The following is a 20,923-nucleotide window of genomic DNA, read 5'->3' on the forward strand; positions in this document are numbered from 1 at the left end:
AGGAGGTCTGGGGTGGGGCCCGAGATTCTGCTTTCTAACAAGCAGTGCACTGCTGGTCTGTGGTCCTAGATCTCCAGAGATGGCCCGATTTCATCAGATCCTGAGCCACAGTAGTTCCACTCCCTTGTTGCTGTCTGTCTGTGTCTCGCTGCTCTCAGACTCCAGAGTAAAACCAAGGTTCATAGTTGATTCACTGGCTGATGTACAGAAGCCACTGGGGAAACCGAGGCTCTGAAAGGAGCACCTGGAGCTGTCCCCAACTTGTCCTGTAAGTTAGCTGGGAATGAAGCACCAGACTCAGGCCCTAGGAGCCTGCCTAATAGCCTCTCTGTCACACCCACTAGCTGAACGAGAAGAGCATCCTGCCCAGAGCAGGGCAGTACTGGGCAATCGCTGTCCCCCTGGGGGGCCTCACTTTTCCAATCTCTAAAATGCAGGACAAGTGTCAGACCCCGGAGACCCATGCCTGTGATCTTTCCATGGTAATGATGCCGTTGGATCCAGACTCCCCACCCACAGGAAAGAGGGCGCTGCTAGGGCAGCCCCATGAATGTCCTGTGGCACATGGGCGAAGGTGGATCTCCCCGAAGATAGGGAACAATGCCCCATCATTGACAAATTTCCCCAATAGCTGCTGCTGGCCTGATCTTGCTAGAGCCCCTCTGGATGCACCCGGAGCTCTGACCAGTGGGAGGAGGGCAGGCTGATGAAGACGCTCATGGGCTAGCAGGCATTTGGTTTCTCTTTGCAAGGCTAGCTGGCCTGAGGTGGCAGAGGATGAGCCCTTCTTCTTCCCCCCTCCTCTCTCCTCTCCACCCCTACATGGGAGGAGGGCAGAACCCCGTGAGTGCAGCTTTCAGACTTGGTACCGAGAGCAGTGCCGATCTCCTTCCGGACTCAGTGCCACAAGCTGAAGGCAGCTTGAGAGGTTATCTTGTCTCCCACTGGCTTTAAGCAGGTGCCATCGCAGCCTTTCCAGCCAGGTGTCGTGCAGCACCCTCTCTTCCCATCCCCACGTCGTGGTTTGATGGCTAACGTGTGGGGTCATCTGGATCTTTCTGATTCTTTCTGCGGGGGCGGGGGGGGGGGGGGAGGGAGGCCAGATGGGAAGAGCTGGGCCAGCACGGACTTGAGGCCACATCTACAGTGGACAGTTTGTGCTGGGGGACCGGGAGGGCAGAGCTTGCCCGTAACTGCACTTCTGTAGAAGATGTGTGTTCCCACCAGGGAGCCTCCCTGGGAAGGCAGGGTGCATGTCCGCACACACGCCCCCACCTTGACACATGCAGAGGGGCTAAGGATGCACTCACAACATGTCTACACAGGTCTGCACACATGTGCACGTACACGTGCGCACACACAAGCACCTTGATTCATGCAGAGGAGCAGTGGAAGCTATCGGATCCCTGGTACCGCCGGCTCCTTCCTGATGGAGGACGTGGACGAATCAGCACCCACAGCTTTGCGTGGCCAGCACGGGGTGAGCAGAGGAAACACGTGGTAATGAGTGCAGGAGCAGGAATGGAGGAGGATGCGTGGAGATGGCTGTGGGGGCGCCCAGGTTGCGTGGGGGCCTGGCTGTGTGGTGCATGGCGCCCTCTTCTGGCAGCCTGCCTAGGTACAGCATTTGCCACATGGGGCTGTTTACAACAAGGAGGTGGCATGGTTTCAGCTGCTTTTGAGGTTTTTGGGCCAGGACTTGATTGTCACCAAGAGAACCAAGGAAGGGCCAGGGAGGCCCCAGGAAGCCAATCCAATGTAATCTTTCAGTTTCCCTTTTACTGACCTGCAGATCCCAATCTCTGCTGTTGTGTGAGTTTTCTGGGTTCTGCAACATGTTTCCATCTACAGGATGGGAATGTTGGGATAGAAGTAGGAATGGGGTAGTTTCTGTTTGGGGCTGTGTGATCCTGGGCACAGATATAACCCTCTCTGAGTCTCAAATCTCAATAGGGAAACCTCTAATCTGTTCACTGCTTGGTAGCCTTCCCTGGAGACAGTCTTTAAAAACCAGGACGACAGGACCAACATCAGGGTTCCCAGCCCCTCCTGCATCCTGAGGCTTTGACAGGCCAGGTCGTAGCTCCCCAGAGCCCTCAGGATAAAGCCCTCCCTCCACTGCAGCAGGCCAGGGCTCTGCCAATTCAATTCTCTCGCCCTGTCACTCTTTCCCCTCTTGCTTTTTCCCATCAAACTCCTTCAAGATTTAATTATATATCACTTCCTCCAGGAAGCCTTCTGTGACTGCCCTGACAGGTTAGGGCCTCTTACATGCTCCCCCGAGCCCCAAGTCTCACACTTGCACAGTGCCTCTGATGGCATGTGACAACCCATGTTCTACGTGCCTCCTGCCTCGAGTGAAAGCTTCCTGGGAGAAGGGACCACATCCTGCCCACTGGTGTGGCCCCAGCACTGGCCATAGCACCTGGCACCTGGCACCTAGAGGCTCTCATTACAAAACTAACAATGAATGCTCACTCTGCATGGCTTCTGGGTGGGAGACTCCCAGAGTCTGTGTGTGAGCAGGGCAGTAGGAAAAGGGGGCGGAGCCACTATGTCCTTCCTGGGTAGAAGTTTCTCTGCCAGAGTTACCTCAAGGTGGAGTGCCTCCAGAGTCCACCCAAAAGGGGAAGCTGGTGTACAACAGAGAGACCTGGAGTTGGGGTCCTGGCTGGCTCTGCCACGGTGGCCATGTGACTGTTAGCAAGTGACCATGTCGCTGGGCTTGGTGTCTTCAGGTATATGTGAAAGGGGTGGGCCCAGTGTTCTCTATCCTAGGTGCACATGTGAATCACCTGGGGAGCTTGAAAAAACACCCAGGCACAGGACTCGTCCCATCTATCTGAGCCTGAATCCTTGGCATGGGGCCCAAGCAAGGGTACTTTTCAAATCTGATTGTCATGTGCAGCCGGGGCTGATGGTTATCCACTAGATAACCGGTAAGGTCCTTCCAGAAAGAAGAGTCTGATTTGGAGGTAACTCCAGACCCCAATTATCCCTGTCAGGTCTGAAAACCAGAGCAGTGATGGCCACATGCCCACGTGGACAGAAGGGCCCTACAGGGTCTTGCTGAAAGGAACAGGTGCATGCAGCAGCGGGGCAGGGACCTGCAGCCCATCACATGCGGGTCTCCCCACTTCAGGGTCCCTGCCAGCCCCCAACCTCTGCCGCGACCTGCAGCCACAGACAGCTTCGTGCTTCACAGGGACCACTGCTGGAAGATTCCAATAGTTAGCAAGTTCTCCAGCCTGTCTCCTTGTAAATTCTACCTGTTGTTCCTGTCTGTCCTCCGGTCCCTCCCAGGAATGTGCCCTCCCCCACCTGCCTGCCTTTGGGTGGTTAAGGACTGTGATGGTGCCATCTTCTCCCTGGCCCTTGACCTTTCCCACATCTGACTTCCAGGTGCCCTGTGGCTCTTGTCGTTCATGTGGGCCAGTGTTCTCAGCCAGGCTGCACACTGGACCCACCAGAGAGCTTCACAAGTATGCTGGTACCTGGGTGCCAGCCCCAGACAAAGTGATTTAATTGTGCCGGGGTGCAGCTGGGGCCTTGGGCAGTTTTAAAACTCCCCAGGTGGTCCCCATGTGCAGCCCAGGTTGAGGCCTGTGGCCGTGGAGGCTCTGTGGAGATCCTGTCTCCCCCCAGCCCGCTACGATCTAAGCATGTCAGCCCTGGTCCACACATCCACGGGGCAACAAGTGACAGGTTGCCAAATGGCTGGAATCGGGGTTTGTTATGTTTGTCACATCCTCTGCTTGGTGTTCACAGTATGCACAAGACATGCCTTAACATTCTAGAATATGGTGGCACAGGAGTCACACTGAGGCTGGGTTCTTACCAAAATTCATGGAACCTTAGAGCCCCAACTTCTGCTTCAACCACAGCAGCACCACCTCATGCTTGTTTAATACTGCGGGCTCCTATGTGAGATTCCCATGGGTTATAGAATTCTGCCACTTAAAGGAAGGCTCAACAATGTCCATCTCCTCCGTTCTATAGGGAAGGAAGCCAAGGCTCAGGGAGGGAACATGACTTCCTCAGGATCACATAAGAGGAGAGGTCCTCTGACTTCATAGCAAGGTCTCCTCTAGTCCTGGGGACTAGGGAAACATGAGCCACCACCTTGGCCTTTTATCTCCTGAGCCTTGGGAGTCTCTGAAGTGCCAGGCTGGGTGTGTGTGGGGATACCTACACTGGTGGAGGGTGACTGTGAACTTAGGGACACGACTGGTGTGAGCCCTTCAAGGCTGGTGGCCAACCGGGACTTGGGCAGCTTAGTTCCAGCATTGGCCAGCAGAGGGGGCTGTAACCGAGGCTTGGCGCTGCAGGACCGGCTTCAGCCAGAGTCGGGGGAGAATCTGGGCTATGGATGGGGGTCCACAGTGGTGGCTGGGTGAAGCTCTCTCTGAGGGACACTTGGTGCCATTCCACAGAGAGCCCTGGAGGACCGAGACTTCACGGTCGGGGATGTTTACAAGGAGGAAGCCCCTCTGCAGCGGGCAGGCACCCTCCTGACAACATGGCCTCCCAGCAGTACTTTCACAGGGTACTTGTTTCACCTTGACCTTGGGCTTGGGGCACTGGCAGACCCACTCCCTGCTCTAGGCCTCACTGCCCCTGTCTTCAGCTTCTCCAGGCTCCCACAGCCAGAGAGACCAGGAGGAAATGGATGGGGAGTGTGGCCCTGGCCTGGTCAGTGTCCATGCACAGCAGGCCCCCGCAGCACCTGAAGGAGACAGCAGGTTTCTGGAAACTTCAGTTGGCGCTGGAGCACAGAGCAGCCCCTTCTTCAGCTCCCACTGGGGTATGTGGGACAGAAGGCCTGCCTTGGGGTCCTGCAAAAGAGGGGCTCTGCTTAATGCCCCCTGGAGCTCCCGGCCTGCATGCTAACTATGGAGACGAAGGGGGAGCTGCTCTGGCCAGGAAACAATGAGGGCTTTTTTGAGAGACAATGTGCCCAGGTGGAGATGATAAAAATAATGATGGTACCATTTATTGAACACCTGCTATCTGCTCATCAGTGACAAGTGATTTACATATATATTGCTAATCCTCTCACCAAACTAGGTATAATTAGCCCCATTTTACAAACAAGGAACTGAGGCTCAGAGATGAAATAACCAGCCTGAGGTTGCCTGGTCCCCCCCCTCCTCCAGAGTGTCGAGCCCAGTGGAGGAGGCTGCAGCTAGGTCCTCTGAACGCACAGACTGATGTGGGCAGGGAGAGCGGTGATCTGGAAGGAACCCCACACTGGCAGCCTCCCTGAGCCAGCTGCTGATACCAGCCCCTGCTTTGCTTTCCAAAGAAATCTGTGTTGGCGGTTGGGGAGGTGTGGGGTGAGGGGAGGGGGCTGGCAAAAGCAAATGACCAAGAGCCAGGAGACCTGGGTGCCACTTCAGTATGTGACACCCTGGGTAAGTCTTTTCTCTGGGTCTCAACTTTCTGATCCGTAAAATGGGAGCACACTTACTACCTCACCTGGCCCAGGTCTCAGGTAGTGGTGGGGATCTAATGATAGAAAGCACCTGAAACCACTCTGAAGTCTACAGATGGCTGGATAACAACCACTTCCACTGACTTGAGGCCTTCACCTGTGCCCGGCACAGTGAGTGTGTCACACTCATCACCTCGCTCTTCTCTAGACCTTATGTGGTTCGGGAAATAAGCCACATTTTATGGTCGGAGAAGCTGCGGGCAGGGCTGTAACTGCACTAAGTCATACAGGAGCAGAGGAAGGGTTCGATCCGGGTCCTCTGAGGTCCCAGCCTCTCACCCCTTTCCTCATCAGTGCAGGTGGTCCCGGGGGGTGGGAAGGGTGGGGCAGTGCTGAGCTCCCTCTAGAACCTGCTGGGCCGAAGCAGAGTGCCAGGCGAGGTGGGTGTGCAGGGCCATTGCCCCTGTATCTGCCCCAGCCTGAGGGTGCCCTCCTGACTCCTCTGTATGGACCTTTGACTAAAGCAGATCTGAGAGTGACACTGACTTCCTGGGTTGCAGCAGAGGGAGGGGTGGAACAGTGAAACTGAGCAAAAGACATCGCTCAAAGAGCTGGGAGTACACAGGGAGTGCACATCCACGGGCATGTGTGTGTGCACACACACACAGGAATGGGTACTTGTACATGCACACACATATACACACATGCACAAGCACACCTAAACGCACGTACATGCATACAACCCCATATACACATAGATGCATGCGGGTAATCCATGTGCACACACACACACCCACGTGCACACACAGAGGGTGCATGCACATACCTGAGCCCACACTCACACTCCTCCCAGGTCTCTTACAAGTTCAAGTTGTCCCCCAGGCCCCCAGGCATTTTCCTTCATCTTTTCTGGGGAAGAGAGTGACCATGTGATTCATTCCTGGCTGCCAAGGGCAAGTGGCGAGAAGAGGAGGGGAGGAGAGGGCAGGACAGGGCATGGGTGTGCAGAGGGTCAGTGATTTGTGATCTCTGCTGATGGGAGAGGGGTTCAGAACTCTTCCAAACAACCCCCTCTCCTAATCCGTGCTCCAACTCACCTGCAGACAGGCCACCCCGATGCCCACTGCCCCCATGAGCAGCAGGTGGTCAGCCAGGAACTGCTCCAGCTTGCTGACGCAGCCTCCCTGTAAGGTAACGGTAGGTCACGCAGGCCGGCGTGAAGTAGGCGAGGCTGTGGAGGGAAGGGCTGGCCGGTGCTGCATCCACCCCGCTGAGGGCAGGCCAGAGGTTTAATGGGTCTGCTCCAGCCTTTCAACTGCCCACAGGCTTCTCGGGTGATTCAGGGGCATGCCATGATGTCTCAGAACCTCCCACCAGCAGGTGCTTGTCCCCAAGCTGCTTCCTGGAGACCACTGACAGCCCTGTGTGGTCTCACGGCCAATGAGAAAGCGTGTTCTGCTTCTCCCCGCCCCTCTGCCTGAGCCTCCCATTTGGGGTGGGGTGGGGTGGGGTGGGGTGGGGTGTGCTCTGCATGCCTCAGCTGGAGCTTGGGCGCTCACCTCCACCTTGTAGATGTTGGAGGGATGGGCCCGCTGCCCACAGCGGGCCACCACCGTCTTGCAGCAGCTGTCCGGCACCCGGCGGCCCTCGGCCTCCTGAGACAGGATGTATGCGCTGTGCTGCCAGTCGGCGGAGCTGTTACTTCCACAGCACTTGAACTAGAGGGACAGAAGGAGGCTGGAGGTGAAGACCTGGCAGGAGGCTCCTCTGGTCCCTCCGTGTCAGGGCTGCAGGACTCGTTATTCAAATACTAACTCAAGAACAAATAGGGATTTGTTCTCCCTGCGAATTTTCCCCTTTGCCTGTTTTGAGCAGGAAGCTGGGCTTTTGGGGGCCCTTCTCTCCAGGAAGGTGCAGAAGCTGGCTGCAAGACACCTTATGGCTACCTTCTATCCATGCAAGTCCTTTAAGGAGATTACGCTGGGCATCCTGACAGCAGGGAGAGTCTCTGAGAAGACGGGTGGGGAGATAGATGGAGGTGGGTCCCCGAGAGAGTGGGGCTGTATACCCCCGGGAGAGCTCACACCACACGGGGGTGTTTTCCTGGTCACCCAGCGAGGCAGGACCTCAGGAACAGGGACCCAGCCTTGCCAGAGGTTCCTGGACCCTCGTTCAGACCCTGAAGCCTCAGAGCCCAGAGACCTGCAGGGAGGGACACAGAGAGTGTCCCAGAGCCACAGTGTGGGCAGATCAGTGTTGACCAGGGGGTGGAGTTGGCGCTGGGTAAGACCTGGGTCATCTGTGCCACTCCAGAGCAGGAAAGCACCAACCCAGGTCTCCAGTGATGCAGACACAACAGGACACTGGTTCTCTCTTGCCCTTGAGTTGAGGGACTGAGAATCCAAGTCCCCGTGTGAACCACACAGGCAGCGGTTTTGAGACTGTTTCTGGTGTGTGGAGGTGCAGGCTGGGTGGGAGGTACGTTCAGTACAGTTAACAGGTGTTTGATAGGCACCTACTATGTGCCAGGAGTGAAGCTAGCACTGGGCTCACACATGAGTAATATGGTTCCTGGTTTTCTGAAGCTTCTCAGTGACTACAGCTTAGTAGGGGAGACATCGGGAGCTGTGTGGAGCTCAGAGGAGGAAGGGGCTAGTGGAAAGGTCCCACAAGGAAGAGGAGGAGGCAGGAGGCAGGCAGAACAGAACAGCACATGGAACCAGGAACAGCACAGTGTGTGCTAGGTGTCATGTGGGATTATACTGCGGTGTGTCCCCGGGCAGGTTATCTAGCCTCTCTGGGCTTCAGTTTTGTCACGTGTAAATGGGGCTCAGGAAGCCCCTCCACACCACTCTGTGTGAAGACGGCAAGAGGCAATTCTGTGAAGCCCTGAGAAGCGAGCCCTGCAGGGGTGAGCAGTTAGTGACACCCTCTATGCTATGATTGTTTTGTGAATGCAGGCATGTGGGTGTCATTTACATACTGGGGTGCAGCCCGCAGCCCAGATGCTGGCCTTGGCCTGAAGCCACTGCCTTCTCAGGGCTGCTTCCTCACGCCTAGGATGCGGGCCTGGGCCCAGGCTCCCTCGTGCCCCTCTGGTTCTAACCGTTGCTGGCATGTGTGAGGTCGTGCCCACATGCTCAGGTGCCCATGGAGGAGGCCTGGGGCAGTGACAGATAGTGGCTCCCAGCTGTGCCCTTTCTCACGCTGTTCCCTACTCTCTCACTGCCCCTCCCATCCTCTCTAACTAGGCAAACCCAGGCCCTCCTTCCTGCTTCCCCCCTTGGCCTTCCCAGCTCTGTTCTCCACTCAGAGGGTCCTCCCAGCCTAGCACTGACTGCGTGTGTTGGGCTCCCCAACTAAGGCCCCGAGGGCAGGGATTCAGACTCAGTGCTCCATGTGGGAGGCCCTAAAAATGCAGACTGAGCTTTGGGCTGACCAGCAGGGTATGTGTGGGCTAAGCGTGTGGGTGTGGATGTGTGTACGTATGTGTACATGAGTGCCCTCAGCCACTATCGCAGAGCACAAGAGACCCCTCTGCACAGAGCCTACTGGGATCCAAGCCAGTCTTGGGGAGACGGAGAAGGTGCCTCCCCAGCTGAGCTAAGATGCTAACCTCTACTCCACTCACTGGCCTGGTATTCCTGGCAGAAAGACCAAGGCCTCAGGCCGAGGGTGGGGTCTGTAGATACAGGATAGAGCAGAGACCACAGGCTAAGGTGGCAGGGAGAAGGGGGACCAGAGTGGGCCGGTAGAGTTTCCTCAAATTTTCAGACGTGAAACCATCAGGATCCTGGAGTCACACTGTTCGACAGAACTTTCTGCAATGATGGAAATGCTTTATATCTGTCCTGTGCAATTCGGTGGCATCTATGGCTATTGGGCACTGGAATGTGGCTAGTGACTGAGGAACTGAATTTTGTAATGTAAATTTAACTAGCTGCACATGGCTAGTGGCTACCATACTGCACAGGGCAGGTCTGGGGGCCATTTGTCCCTTCCCTACTTCTGGCAGGACCACGGGCCTCACTGAAGGGGTCTGCTGAGCCTCTTCTTGGAGGGACCACCTTTCTGTCCCCCAGCGTTCCGCCCCATGGCTCACAACTGGGAAGTTCTTGCAGCAGTCTGGCTGAAATAGCTCTGCCTGTTACAGTTCACTCATACGGGACCTCAGCTGTCAGCCCCCAGAGGAGGAAGAAGACAGCCCTGCTGATGGAAGGAGCCCAGATCCCGGCCAGAAGAGAAGTTCTCCTGACGCAGCCAGCTTCCTGCCCGCAAGGGCCCTAGGGGTGGGACCTGGAGGAGGCAGTCAAGGGGGCTGTGGTGGGGCCAGGGCACAGGAGGAAGAAGGAAAGGGCCAGGATTCAACTTGCCCTTTTCATGGTGGCGGGGACTTCCGCATACGCGATGGTACTGAATGATCAACACGCGCAGTGAGGCTTCGTTTTGGAGGCAAATGAAGCTCAGAGAAGGTAAGTAACCTGTCCTGGGTTACACAGACAGGAAGGGACAGAGTCGGAATTTGAATCTGCTTGGCCTTCAAGCCCAGGGGGTGGGTGCTTACATCCTGCTGGAGACGGTCTACTGAGGTTGTGATGTCCGTGGCTCCCGGCTGCCTGTAGTTCTCAGCCAGTGTCCGGGTCAAGTGCTGTTTCAGTTCATCACTGAGCTGGAGAGAGTGGAAAGGGAAGGTGGCATCAGCAGAACCACTCACCCTGGCCTCATTCTCCAGGCCCGCTCCAAAGCCAGGCCAGCTAGCCTCGAGCACCATGGACTTGGAATGGTGTGAGGGCAGACGTTCCCCAGCGTAATGGGAGCGTCGTAGGAGACCGCTCAGAACACAGAGTTCGTGGAGAGATGTTGTAAAACCTGGGGCCAGGCAGGTGATGGACAGAACTGAGAGGCAGGCCGGGGAGGGGACGGCTCAAAGCTGGTGGGGGGCAATGAGGCTGGGCACAGGGGGTGCTTTTAAATAAATATCTTTTTCTCATTTTGATTATGAGGTGACATTCACAATATTTACAGTTGTTATCCTATGGGCACCCATCAGTTGTACGGTGCTGCCTTAAAACAACCAGTGCAGGCATCTGTCTCACCCTGGTCATGACCTCAAACCCCTGGTTCACAGCAGCCAGTGGGAGGAGACCCGACCGGCTACTTCATCCTTGTCTGCTGCAGGCAGGCGAGGCCCGGTGCTGTCTTCATAGTCTGGCAGGTAGCCCCGGCCCCAGCCTTTCTCCTTGGATGCCCACCTGCTAGGTTCATCCTCTATCTCTGCTTAGGAGGGGAGAGAGACCACCCCACCTCCCACGGGGCATTCCCACTCCCCAGCCCCCATGCCAAATAAGTCAGCATCAACAGATAGGGCAGAGAATTGCTGGAAGCCAGACAAGAAGTAGGACCCAGGTATACTGAGGATTGTTGGGGCCAGGGACATGAGACCGCCCTCTGTGTCACTGCCGAGCTTTAGCTCCCCCATGCCTCTGCACCCCGCCCCACAGTTGCCTCCAGGGCAACAGGGGGCACCGATGGGGAACACAGGAAGAGGGTCTACTCACCCTCTGGTAGTACATGTGGGCCAGGACCCCTGCCACCAGCTCCACGAGGAAGATCACCAGCAACAGGCAGAAGTACTAGGAGCAAGGAGGAAGGTGGTCACCACGGGGATCAGGCCTGGGTAGGCACACAGTGCTGCGGGACAAGTCTTCCCAAAGCAGTAGGGGAGGCAGGGCGACCTGCCAGGACCCCATCACCCACCCATACCATCTTCCCCCTCTTCCCGGCAGCTCTGGGCATGCTCACCTCTCCCGGCTGCTGGCACGGAGTTCCCCACTCACCCCCTCACCCACTGGGTTTCTGTCAGTGTGTCAATCCATCCATCCATCCGATACTTATTAAATACCTGCTACATGCCAGGTATCGTAAGTAAGACGGTTACCGCCCTCAGAGTTATTGGTGGTGGGGGCATAGGTAAGTGATTACAATGCTGTGTTACAAATGTTACTATGGGGCAAGACCTAGGTGGGGGGGAGGGCAGTCAGAGAAGGCTTCCTGGAGGAAGGGACACCTGAGTGGCACCTTGAAGGATGAGCTACCAGGTGGAGAAGGCAGGAAGCATGTGCCAGGCAGAGGGGAGAGCCCTGTGTGAAGCCTGGAGAGTGCAGAGGGCGTGGGGCGTCTGAGTTCTGGGAGTGGAGAGAGCTGAAGAGCCTGGGAGTGTAGGGGTGGCTGGGCAGCGACCAAGACTCAGGAAATAGCAAAGGCAGTGCCCTGTGAAAGGCATCGGTGTGTTTTCCAGGCCTTCACGGCCCTGCAGGGGTTTCTAAATTCCTGACACAACTACTGCCTGGCCTCCTCCAGACTCAGGGCCCGCTCTGTACGCTTCACAGCCTGCCGGCTGCGTTCCTGGCTGTGCTCTCTCTGCCGTGACCTCCCTCCCAGTTTTAGTCAGGAGGCTCTGGGACACTGCTCCATCCTGGTGTGTTCTTGTGGGGGCCCACAGGTCAAAAATGCATGTCAGACCCACGTGGCTAGGAGAGCATGGCAGGGGTGGGGGTGGTGGTGGAGAGGAAGCAGGCTCTAGGCAGGGAAGAGGGAAAGAGGGAGTGGGGAGAGGAGGCAAAGCAGTGGGGTTCTGCTGCCTGAAATTAGCCCCCTCTGGGGAAGCCTAGCCCCCCTCCCCATGAGCAGTGGTTGGTGTTGTCTCCCCCACCCCCCCTCCCCAGGTACCGCCCATCCGCCTGGCTATAGTCATTCAAATCACTGGATTCCAGGGAATGTTCAGCCTGTGCCTAAGCTCTGAAATTCCAGGGCTCTTCAGCAGGGGTAGGGATGCAGCAGGAGGGCATGGGAATGGGAAAAAGGCGCAGGGCAGGGGCCATTGGGCCAGTTCAGAGGCGACGTGAGTCCCTGAGGCCTTGCCTGACTACCTCCCAGAGCCCAGCATGGGGCCTGGCATGGGCAGGACTTAAAACACAGGGGGAGGAGAAGGTATTCCTTTTCATGAAGATCATGAAGAACATTCCATCCGGGGACAAGGCTTCCTTTTGAGTTACATGAACTGTGCACCTACCCCATGGCCATCTTATTGAGCCCACGGTCTGCCAGGCTCAGAGCTGCCCACCATCAGGAATGAGGGAAGCTTTCCTGTCTCTGAATCATGGTGGCCGCGCTTATCATCTGTGGGGCCCAAGGCAAGAGTACAAATGGAGGTTCCTGCTTTGCCCTTCCCCACCTACCCCGGGCTCAATGCCATACAAGGAAAGGCCACTGGCCTGCATGTCCAAGCTCAGTCCATGCACGGCCAGGATCAGGCGCCCCCTGACCATCCCTGGATGAGGATGCACAGAAGGCTGGGTGTGGTGGCATGTGGGGGACACAGCAGCCTCGTCACCCTGTGCAGGCTCTGAATGGAGACTCAGGCTGTCTGCGAGCTCCTGGGCACCCGGATCAGGTCTAGAAGTGGGGAAGGGAGTTGCAGATCCCACGATGGCACACTCTCTGGGCCTCATTGACTTTTTATGCCACGGGGAGGGGTCTGGAGTGTTCTGTGTGCCTGGGACTAGGGAGGGTGTGGGATGGTATCCAGGTGAGGCAGGAGGCTGGCAAGGGGTCTGTGGATGGGCCCTCTGCTTGCTGAGCCTCTGAGATATAGGGCCTGGAAACCTGAAGAACGGTGGCGGAAGTCAGCTGACTCCGGTTTGGGTCAGGCTCTGCCACTTCCAGGCTCTGGATGGGCAGCCTGGTGTGAGTTACAAAAATGTGCTCCCATGAGAACATGTGGCTGAATTCTGACCTTCCTCAGGCCCCATACAGGACGCAGCATCCGGGGCCATATGCAGTGGCTGTGCCTGTGGGACTGAGCCTGTGGGTGGGCATAATGGCATCACAGCAGTCCTGCCCATCCCGAGGGGCTGAAAGGACCCAGAGGGAGGGGATTCCACTTCACGGTGGTCTGAGATGCTTCCTGCTCCCGGAGCCTGTGCGTGACAGCATGAGGTGAGCCAGGCTTGTCAGCCAGCTGCAGGCGCAGTGGCCTGGGCCAGTCCCTCTGACAGCCCCCAGGAGCTTTGCGGACATCCTGACTCGGCCGCCCATCCTGCTCGCCCCAAACTGCCCTCCGCTCCCCCTGACCCTGGTACCCTGAGGCCGACTCTCCTCCTGCCACACAGGATCCTGCGTGCAGTGACTGCCGGCTGGATGCTCCCAGGCTCCCTAGGTGCGCCCCATGTGCCTTCTGTGGTGTGGCCAGAAGACGTGAGGGAGCCCGTGACTGAACGGGAGGATGCGGGCCCCTGGCGGCTGGGAGGGCAGCATCTCGGTGTCTTGGCACCTTCCCTCTGGGGGGGGGGGGCGGGAGAGGCTCTTCTCCCAATCACTGATTGCCCATCACTGATCACCAGGGGCTGTCAGCCGAGAGTCACGCTGGCTGGTAGTCATGAAGACTTGGCAGTGTCGTGCTGCTCCCCCAGGATGTCACTGCCGCCGTTGCTATTGACACTGGGCTGGGAGGAGGGTTGATGGGAAGGGAGAGAAACTGAACCACATCCCTGATGTAATGGCAGCCTAAATTAGTACATGCCAGCCCCTCAAAACGGTTTGGAGGCATCAGACAGGCTCCCCAACCTGACGGAGTTGTCAGGAGCGGGGAGAGTGCTGCCTCCAGCTGTTCAGAGGCCCTTGGGAGGGAAGTGAGGGCCAGGTGGGGGTTTTGGGGGACCGACGTGGGGTGCCAGGGAGTGGACCGGCTGGGTGCTCGGTGGGCATGGGCGCAGCTTCGGTGGCAGGAGGGCTGTAGGTATGTGACTCACCCGGGTGGGGGTGGCCCTGAATCACAGCTCTAGTGCGACAGTCCCCGGGGAAGCAGGCAAAAGGTTGTGCTCGCTGGGATCCCCCTGCACCGAGGGGCCTGGCAGCCCTGCCTCTGGGCAGTGGGGCCAGGCTGGTGGGGGGCTGCCATGTGACACAAGTGCCTCGCCTCTGCTGCTCCACCTTTTTCTTTACCAAGCCTTCCTGATGTCCAGCCAAATCATCCCAGTACTCCTACGGCACAGGCTAGCTGGCCGCCAATCTGCAAAGCACTCCTTCTGTTCCTGCACACGGTTCCCTAAACACTGCCCAAGCCTTCCAGCCTCCATGTATCTGCCCTCAGTGTTCCCCTGCCTGTCCCTCTATCACCGGGCTCGGTCATGGCCTCCACGAAGCCCTCCCCGGGTCAGCAGTGGGTGCCAAGCACCCCCGTCCACGCGCCTACAGTGCTGCACCTGCCTCCACCTTCTGACACAACTTTCAGCGCGGCTCCTTCTCGACTAGACTCAGAGCTGCCCCTGTGCCCTCCCTTCTGTCTGCCACACTCTTCCTCACGGGCTGGCTGAGTGATGTATCCGTACCTACTGCTCTATAGAGGTTATCATTGCCTCAGATGTTGTGACCCCGTCTCCCCAGAATGACTGTGAGTTTCTGGGGAACAGGGACCACATCTCAGGTTCTTCTGGCCTCAGTGCCTGGTACGGTGTTCGGTCTAGAGGCATGCTCAGTAAACATCCCAGATGAAGACCTGTGAGTGCACATCTTAATACGCATGTCGTGAGTTGAAGGGAACTGGCTGAAGCTGGCAGCCCCAGGCTTGGGGGCAGGAGTTTAATCTTGTTCTGATGCGTGGGTGGTATGGAATTATTACTGTGGTTTAATTTATACCACTGGTTCCCAATCTAGCATGGTTTTTTCCCCAGAGGATATTTGGCAGTGTCTGGGGACTGTTTTTTATTGTCACCACTGGGGTAAGGAATGCTACTGGCAGCTAGTGGGTAGAGGCCAAAGATGCTGCTGAACGTCCTACAGTGCCCAAGTCAGGCCACCTGGCAAAGGATGATCCGGGCTAAAATGTCACTAGTGCCAAGGTTGAGGAACTGATTTGCACATTTAACTTCAGATTCTGAGGCCGCTGCTGGGACTTGACTTGCATAGGATTTCCCCTATTCACTATGGGAGATGTGAAAAAGAAGATCTGAGGAAGGTGGTCTAGTTCCTGAGAAGCCTGAAACTGAACACAGACAGAAACATGTGAGGCGGTTACTGTGTACCTGCCTCTGAGGGCACTTTGTGGCAGGAAGCTGCTCACCCCAACTCTAGGGAGGATCAGTGAAGCCAACAGTGCTTGGGACCAGCAGCTATTATAGGGATGTGATGGGCCCAGGTGCACCCTGGGGTAGTCAGTGAATTTCTTGGTTCTTGATAGCACTGTTTCCTGAAGCAGCTAGGTACCTACTGGCTTGCCCAGGCTCCCCTGGGCTAAGGAGGGATGTGTTGCCCTTGCCTGTAGGAAACATGAAAACTGTCCTATTTGAATGAAAGCCAAGATTTCCTGGGCCCTGTGCTGTGTAGGGCCCATTCTCTACCAACAGAGCCCACTACTCTCATGAATGGGCTGCCAGAATTCCTGGACTACAGCTGAAGAGGTATGCCTAGCTTGCTTCTCAACAGCGGTAAAAATGTAGTTTTCCTATAGTGAGAATAGTGGAAAAATAGCCCTTCCACAAAAAAGGGGGTGGGGGGGAGAAATTAACCCCTCCTTGGCAGAATCAGTGCCTCACTCACGGCCCACAGTGCAAACGGTGGGCGCTCCATGACAGTAATGGCCAAGGTTTGCCAGCTCTCCCCAGGTGCCGGCCCCTCTGGTGAGCACGTCTCATGACAGCTCCCAACCACCCTCGGAGATGAGCATAGCATTACTCATCATGTTGCCGTGTGAGCACCGACGTTAGCCTCGTCGTAACCATGAGGCACATGCATGGAGAGGCGAAGCCGTTTGCGGTCACATGGCAAGAGCATGGCTGAGTCCAGCTGAGTCCAGAAACCAAACTCAGGTATTCCAGCGGCATAACTCTGTGCACTTACTTGCTGGGTGCTGTCGTGCCCACTACAGAGCAGATGGCTGGGTGGGTGGGCTCCCTGAGAGCACCTGGGGTGGCTGTGGTTAGGGGGATCCTAGCCTCATCAGATCCTAGAGTCTGCACAGCTGTGCAGCACTCCCCGTGTGTGTGTGTGTGTGTGTGTGTGTGTGTGCGCGCGTGCACGCACAGGGCCCTACACACAAGCGAAGCCTCGGGCCTCCCCGCCTTTGCCCTCTGTGCCCCTGCCTGGAACTCGCTGCCCGGACTGTGTCTGTGTTGCACAGCTGTTAGCCATCAAATCGCAGCTTAGGGGAGGTCTCCCCAAAGCCCTCTCTGTGCCAGAAGTTCCTGACCGTGACCTCATTGCCAACATCCTTCTTTCTGAACCTCTGTCAGACTCCAGGGTCACATGATTGTCTTGCTCCCCAGGACTGTGTGTCCTTTGATCCTTGTTTGCCCTCCTGCTCTGACCTATATCTTGTTCTGTCTTCACAGTCCCTGGGCACCTTGGTGTGAATTGGACCCACCCTGCCCTAACTCCTCCCTGACCTCCAGCCCCACTTTGGTTTTTGTGACTGGCTGGCCCCTGCACTCAGGGCTGCCCCCAGTCCTTCCAGAAGCAACTACTTAGTCTTGGTCTGATAGAAACCAGCAATGAGACTTAAAAAAAAAGTTCTCATAGCCTCTATCCCCAGAGTTCCCCAGAAGAACTATGCCACTTCGAAATATGCCAAAGTGAATCCTAAATGTACAAGAAACCAGTTTGGTAACAAAGAACGGGACCCAAACATTCATCTTCCCTCTGTACCATCTACCAAAGTTTTTTTTCTTTAATTCTTTAATGGTACAGTTTGAACTAGAACTGAAGTTGGACATTTTCTAGAACTATAGATCCAAAGCAAAGCTGGAACAGCACAGTACTCTCTGAACCAAACCAATACTTTCTTTAATGAGAGGTTCTGCAGGAGCTTTGCGGAAATATATCTCATTGTGACATTAAGGGGATTAATTAGAAATTGCATCTTCAGATGGGCTAATACTGCATGGGGGCAAGCTGAGCTCCAAATAAAGTTTCTGAGGCAGATTCACTGGTACGTGATGAGCCCAGGTAATTCAGCATCGGCTGGTGCCTTCCTTGCAGTACGTTTTAAGAACTTTCTACGATTGGACTTCCGGAATTCCTCACTGGGCTGATTCTGCCACAAAGGAGGGAACCTCGCTGAAGCTCTCCTCCACTACCCCCTCTGCTATTCTGCATAATCAGAGATGGAGACTAAGCCAGAGATGGAAAACTGAGAAGGCTTGGTGCCTAGGAAGGTGAGAATGGGCTGGGGTGAGGGGTGGGAGTGGAGGCACCAGCCCCTTCTCAGAGCAGTGTGGCAGAAAAGGAGAGGGGACTCAAGATGCTACCAACATTAAGTTGCAGGGAGAGGGGCGCCTGGGTGGCTCAGTCGGTTGAGTGTCTGAATCTTGATTTCAGCTCGGGTCATGATCCCAGGGTCATAGGATTGAGCCATGTTGGGCTCTGTGCTGAGTGTGGAGTCTGCTTGGGATTCTCTCTCTCCCTAAAATTAAAAAAAAAAAAAATTGCAGGGAGAAGAGTGCAGCCCGAGGTCCTAGCTTGGCCGTGTATGAGAGGGTTACAGCGGCATGCTGTGGGAGGATCAGGGAGCTGCCAACAGCTGAGGCTGTTTAAGCGGCAATGACCTCAGGGTGCATTATTTTCTGGCAATTAACCAGTGGCTGGAGGCGGTCAGGACTCAGAGGTGCAGCTGCCGGACTGTTATTGCAGAGAAGAGAGGATGTGGGCTTGAGAGCCTCAAGTTATTCCTGTAACAAGATGTCACTGTTGGAAGGATGAAGGTGACCTCTACCCCGGGGAGCCCCAGCCCAGGGCTCACAGCCCTGGCCAGCTGGCACTCCACCTAGTCGTGCTCTACAGGCTGTGCAGAGGATGCTAGTATGTGTTCTGACTGAAGTCGGAAGTTAATGTTCAGTTCTGGCCCAGGGGACTGGGAGCAGAGGGGTGGACCAGGGCTGGGGTAGTGAAAGCTGGTCGAATCAGTGATGGGAGAGTTGAGGACAGTGGGGCCTGGGGAGGCAGGAGGCATTCAAGGGACACATCAAGAGAATGCAGCTGAGGCTGTCCAAAGTCCAAGCCAAAGTGTTGGGGTCCAAAGATCACATTGTGGGTGGGGGTGGGGTCAGGAGGGGAACAGAACCTACAGCTATGAGCCAAAGACAGGAGTCCACTAGATTTCAAGCTAGGGCTGCTAGGAGTTCAGGCCAATGGGCTAAGACAGCAGGATCCAGAGGGGCAGGGGCCTGGCCTGCTGGCTGCCAGAAGGAGGGCCAGACTCCTCTCAGGAGCCACGGCCTAGGGATGCCTGAGGGATTTGGGCATGGGGGAAATGTCCGACTGCTGCTGTCCTTCGGAAGGACCTGATGTCCCTTGTTGGTGTCTTCTCCCAGGCTGTGGGAGAAATGTGGTGCAGCTCGCAGGCAAATGAGATAGTGCATGGGGCCAGGGTAGAACCAAGGAGGCAACTGGGGATGGGGTTCCCAGCGGTGGTAATTCGAGGACAGGGCTGGCAATGGGGAAGAAGGGAAGGCTGAGCAGGAGAAATCCCTACCAAGCCTGGATGTTAGGAAAAGTCCTGGGGCTCAGAGAGGTCAGAGGCTCTGACCAGATGGAAACAGGAATTGAAACCACCCACAGGGTTCTCCGTCTTTTGATACAGGTGTCTTGTGTTCCTCACTAGACTCCAAGCCAAGGACTGGGATGCAGGCCCAATCATGTCTTCCCTTCTTATGCTGCCTTGTGCCCAGCAAAAATTCTGGGAATGTGCTAGAAATGCTTGTTGAGGTTGATGGCAGCCCCATCGATGGCACATGGAGAATGAGTTGCAGGAAACTGCAGGGAGGAGGTGGAGGGAATTAAGTGGCTGTAAAACCTGTCCCATCTAGAAAGTTGCTGCTACAGGTAGGCAGTGATCATTTAAATCCACTGCAGCCTGAGAAAGGTGCATCTTGAGCCCAGCATGGTGCTGGTCAGAGAAAAGGGGTGTTACACAAGGTGCCCTGGCCTGGGAGTCTGGGTCCAGTGTGCCTCTGTGACAAGATGCTGTGTAACCCTGGGCGAATCACTCACCCTTTCTGGGCCTTCTGCATAAAGTGTAGGGCTTCGATGGGAAAAATGTCTTGGTGCCAGTTTCATCAGTCTGTGTGCAGTGTTGGGACCTTGCCTCCTCTGTCCTGGCCTCCTGCTTCCTTGCAGGGACAGCTAGAGGGACACCCTGGCTCCTCTCCTTACTCACTGCCTGTCCAATCTGCTGAGGGGGCCTTCCTCCTTCACCTCGGGGCCAGCCTGTCCTCAGGATGCCACATTCTCTGCTCTCCACCATGTGGCAAGTACAGTGAGGCAGTTCTTAGAAAGGCGTGTACCCCGATCTCAACCACAGCTAAAGGGCTGCTATGGCTTCCAGCTGCAGCTATAAAGCCACATGCTCCAATCACCTTTGTTAGCCGTGAGATGACCTTTCACTGCCATCTCTCTACCTCCTGGGCCTTATTTTTCAATGGATTGTAAACTCCCCCAAAACCTCAGTGTGATGTGTGGGGAGACGGAGAAGGGCACCGAATGTCACCGTGGAGGGGGGGACTTCCCAGGAGGAGCATGTCCAGACAGCCATCCAGCCACCACTCCCGTCCCCATCCCAGGGACACAGGGTGGCTGCGACTCCGAGGCGTGCCACTACTCCAAGATGGGAACGGGGTGTGGCTCAGAAAGCTCACCTCATCTGTGGGAAGTGGGTGGCTCCTGGGGGGAGGGTCGGGGAACGAACCTCATCACAACAGGACAGTACCGACGGCCCACAACAGCCTCAGCAGCTCCCTCGGTGGGGCCTCGGGAGGAGGAGACCATCCACTTGGGATCAGTTTTCCTCAGCTGCCAGCCCACTTCTAGGCCCCTTACTGGGTGTGTGCTTGTGGAATAAGATTCAATTTAACACCAGTGGGAGGGAAAGAAAGGTCACTGGGAAGGTAGAAACAGCTGCATGGAGGCACAGCCTTCCAAATAAGTTGGGAAGGGCTATCTGGGGTTCAGATCACCCGTGCCCACAGTCATCAGGGCACACACGGACCATGCCTCCTTAGGTGAGAGGGACTATCTAGCATGTCTCCTTCTGTTATGTGGCTAAACTCAGAATCCGCTAAGGAAAGGAAGCAGGAACCGAATGACAAAGAGGCAGTGATCCTGAGCTAAGCTCTTGGATTTGGGATGCAAACAGATGCTGTTTAGCAACCATCCCCTGTCCTCCTGCAACAGAAACACACAGACATGTAAGCATGCACGCACACGTGCACGGTATACACACTCTCTCTCTCTGAGCTCTGAGCCTTCCTCAGGCCACAGCTGGGGGTGGGGACACAGAGAGCCCCCACTACGGGGTGATCATCTACCCGCACATAACTGAGTTGAACTTTCTCCAAATAGGCCAAAAAATTTTCTTTCGTGCACTAATAGAGCTGCTTTCTACCACACTGCCTGCACCTTGAAGCTTGACCTTCACTTCTGAGTGGATCAAGTGACAGC

At 56.1% G+C, this 20,923-nt stretch overlaps 1 protein-coding gene across 4 annotated transcripts in view; it reads right to left on the reverse strand.

Annotated features, from left to right (window-relative positions):
- TSPAN11 (tetraspanin 11) overlaps positions 1-20,923 on the reverse strand; it is a 73,563-nt gene that overhangs the window by 4,839 nt on the left and 47,801 nt on the right. The window contains exons 4-8 of one of the 4 annotated variants that reach the window (XR_009617509.3): positions 10,993-11,067; positions 9,999-10,103; positions 6,994-7,152; positions 6,532-6,618; positions 6,261-6,343 (exon numbers count right to left, since the gene is read on the reverse strand). Coding sequence is in view for 3 of the 4 variants with exons in the window: in XM_060658706.3 (XP_060514689.3) it covers positions 6,273-6,338; positions 6,532-6,618; positions 6,994-7,152; positions 9,999-10,103; positions 10,993-11,067 (492 nt within the window). In the remaining variant the exon portion in view is untranslated. The remainder of the gene's footprint in view (positions 1-6,260; positions 6,344-6,531; positions 6,619-6,993; positions 7,153-9,998; positions 10,104-10,992; positions 11,068-20,923) is intronic. The other 3 variants (XM_060658706.3, XM_060658707.3, XM_060658708.3) reach the window with 3 other exon arrangements.

The sequence above is a fragment of the Panthera onca genome, chromosome B4 (genome assembly GCF_046562875.1).
Source record: "Panthera onca isolate mPanOnc1 chromosome B4, mPanOnc1 haplotype 2, whole genome shotgun sequence".
In the NCBI taxonomy this organism is placed as follows: Eukaryota; Metazoa; Chordata; class Mammalia; order Carnivora; family Felidae; genus Panthera; species Panthera onca.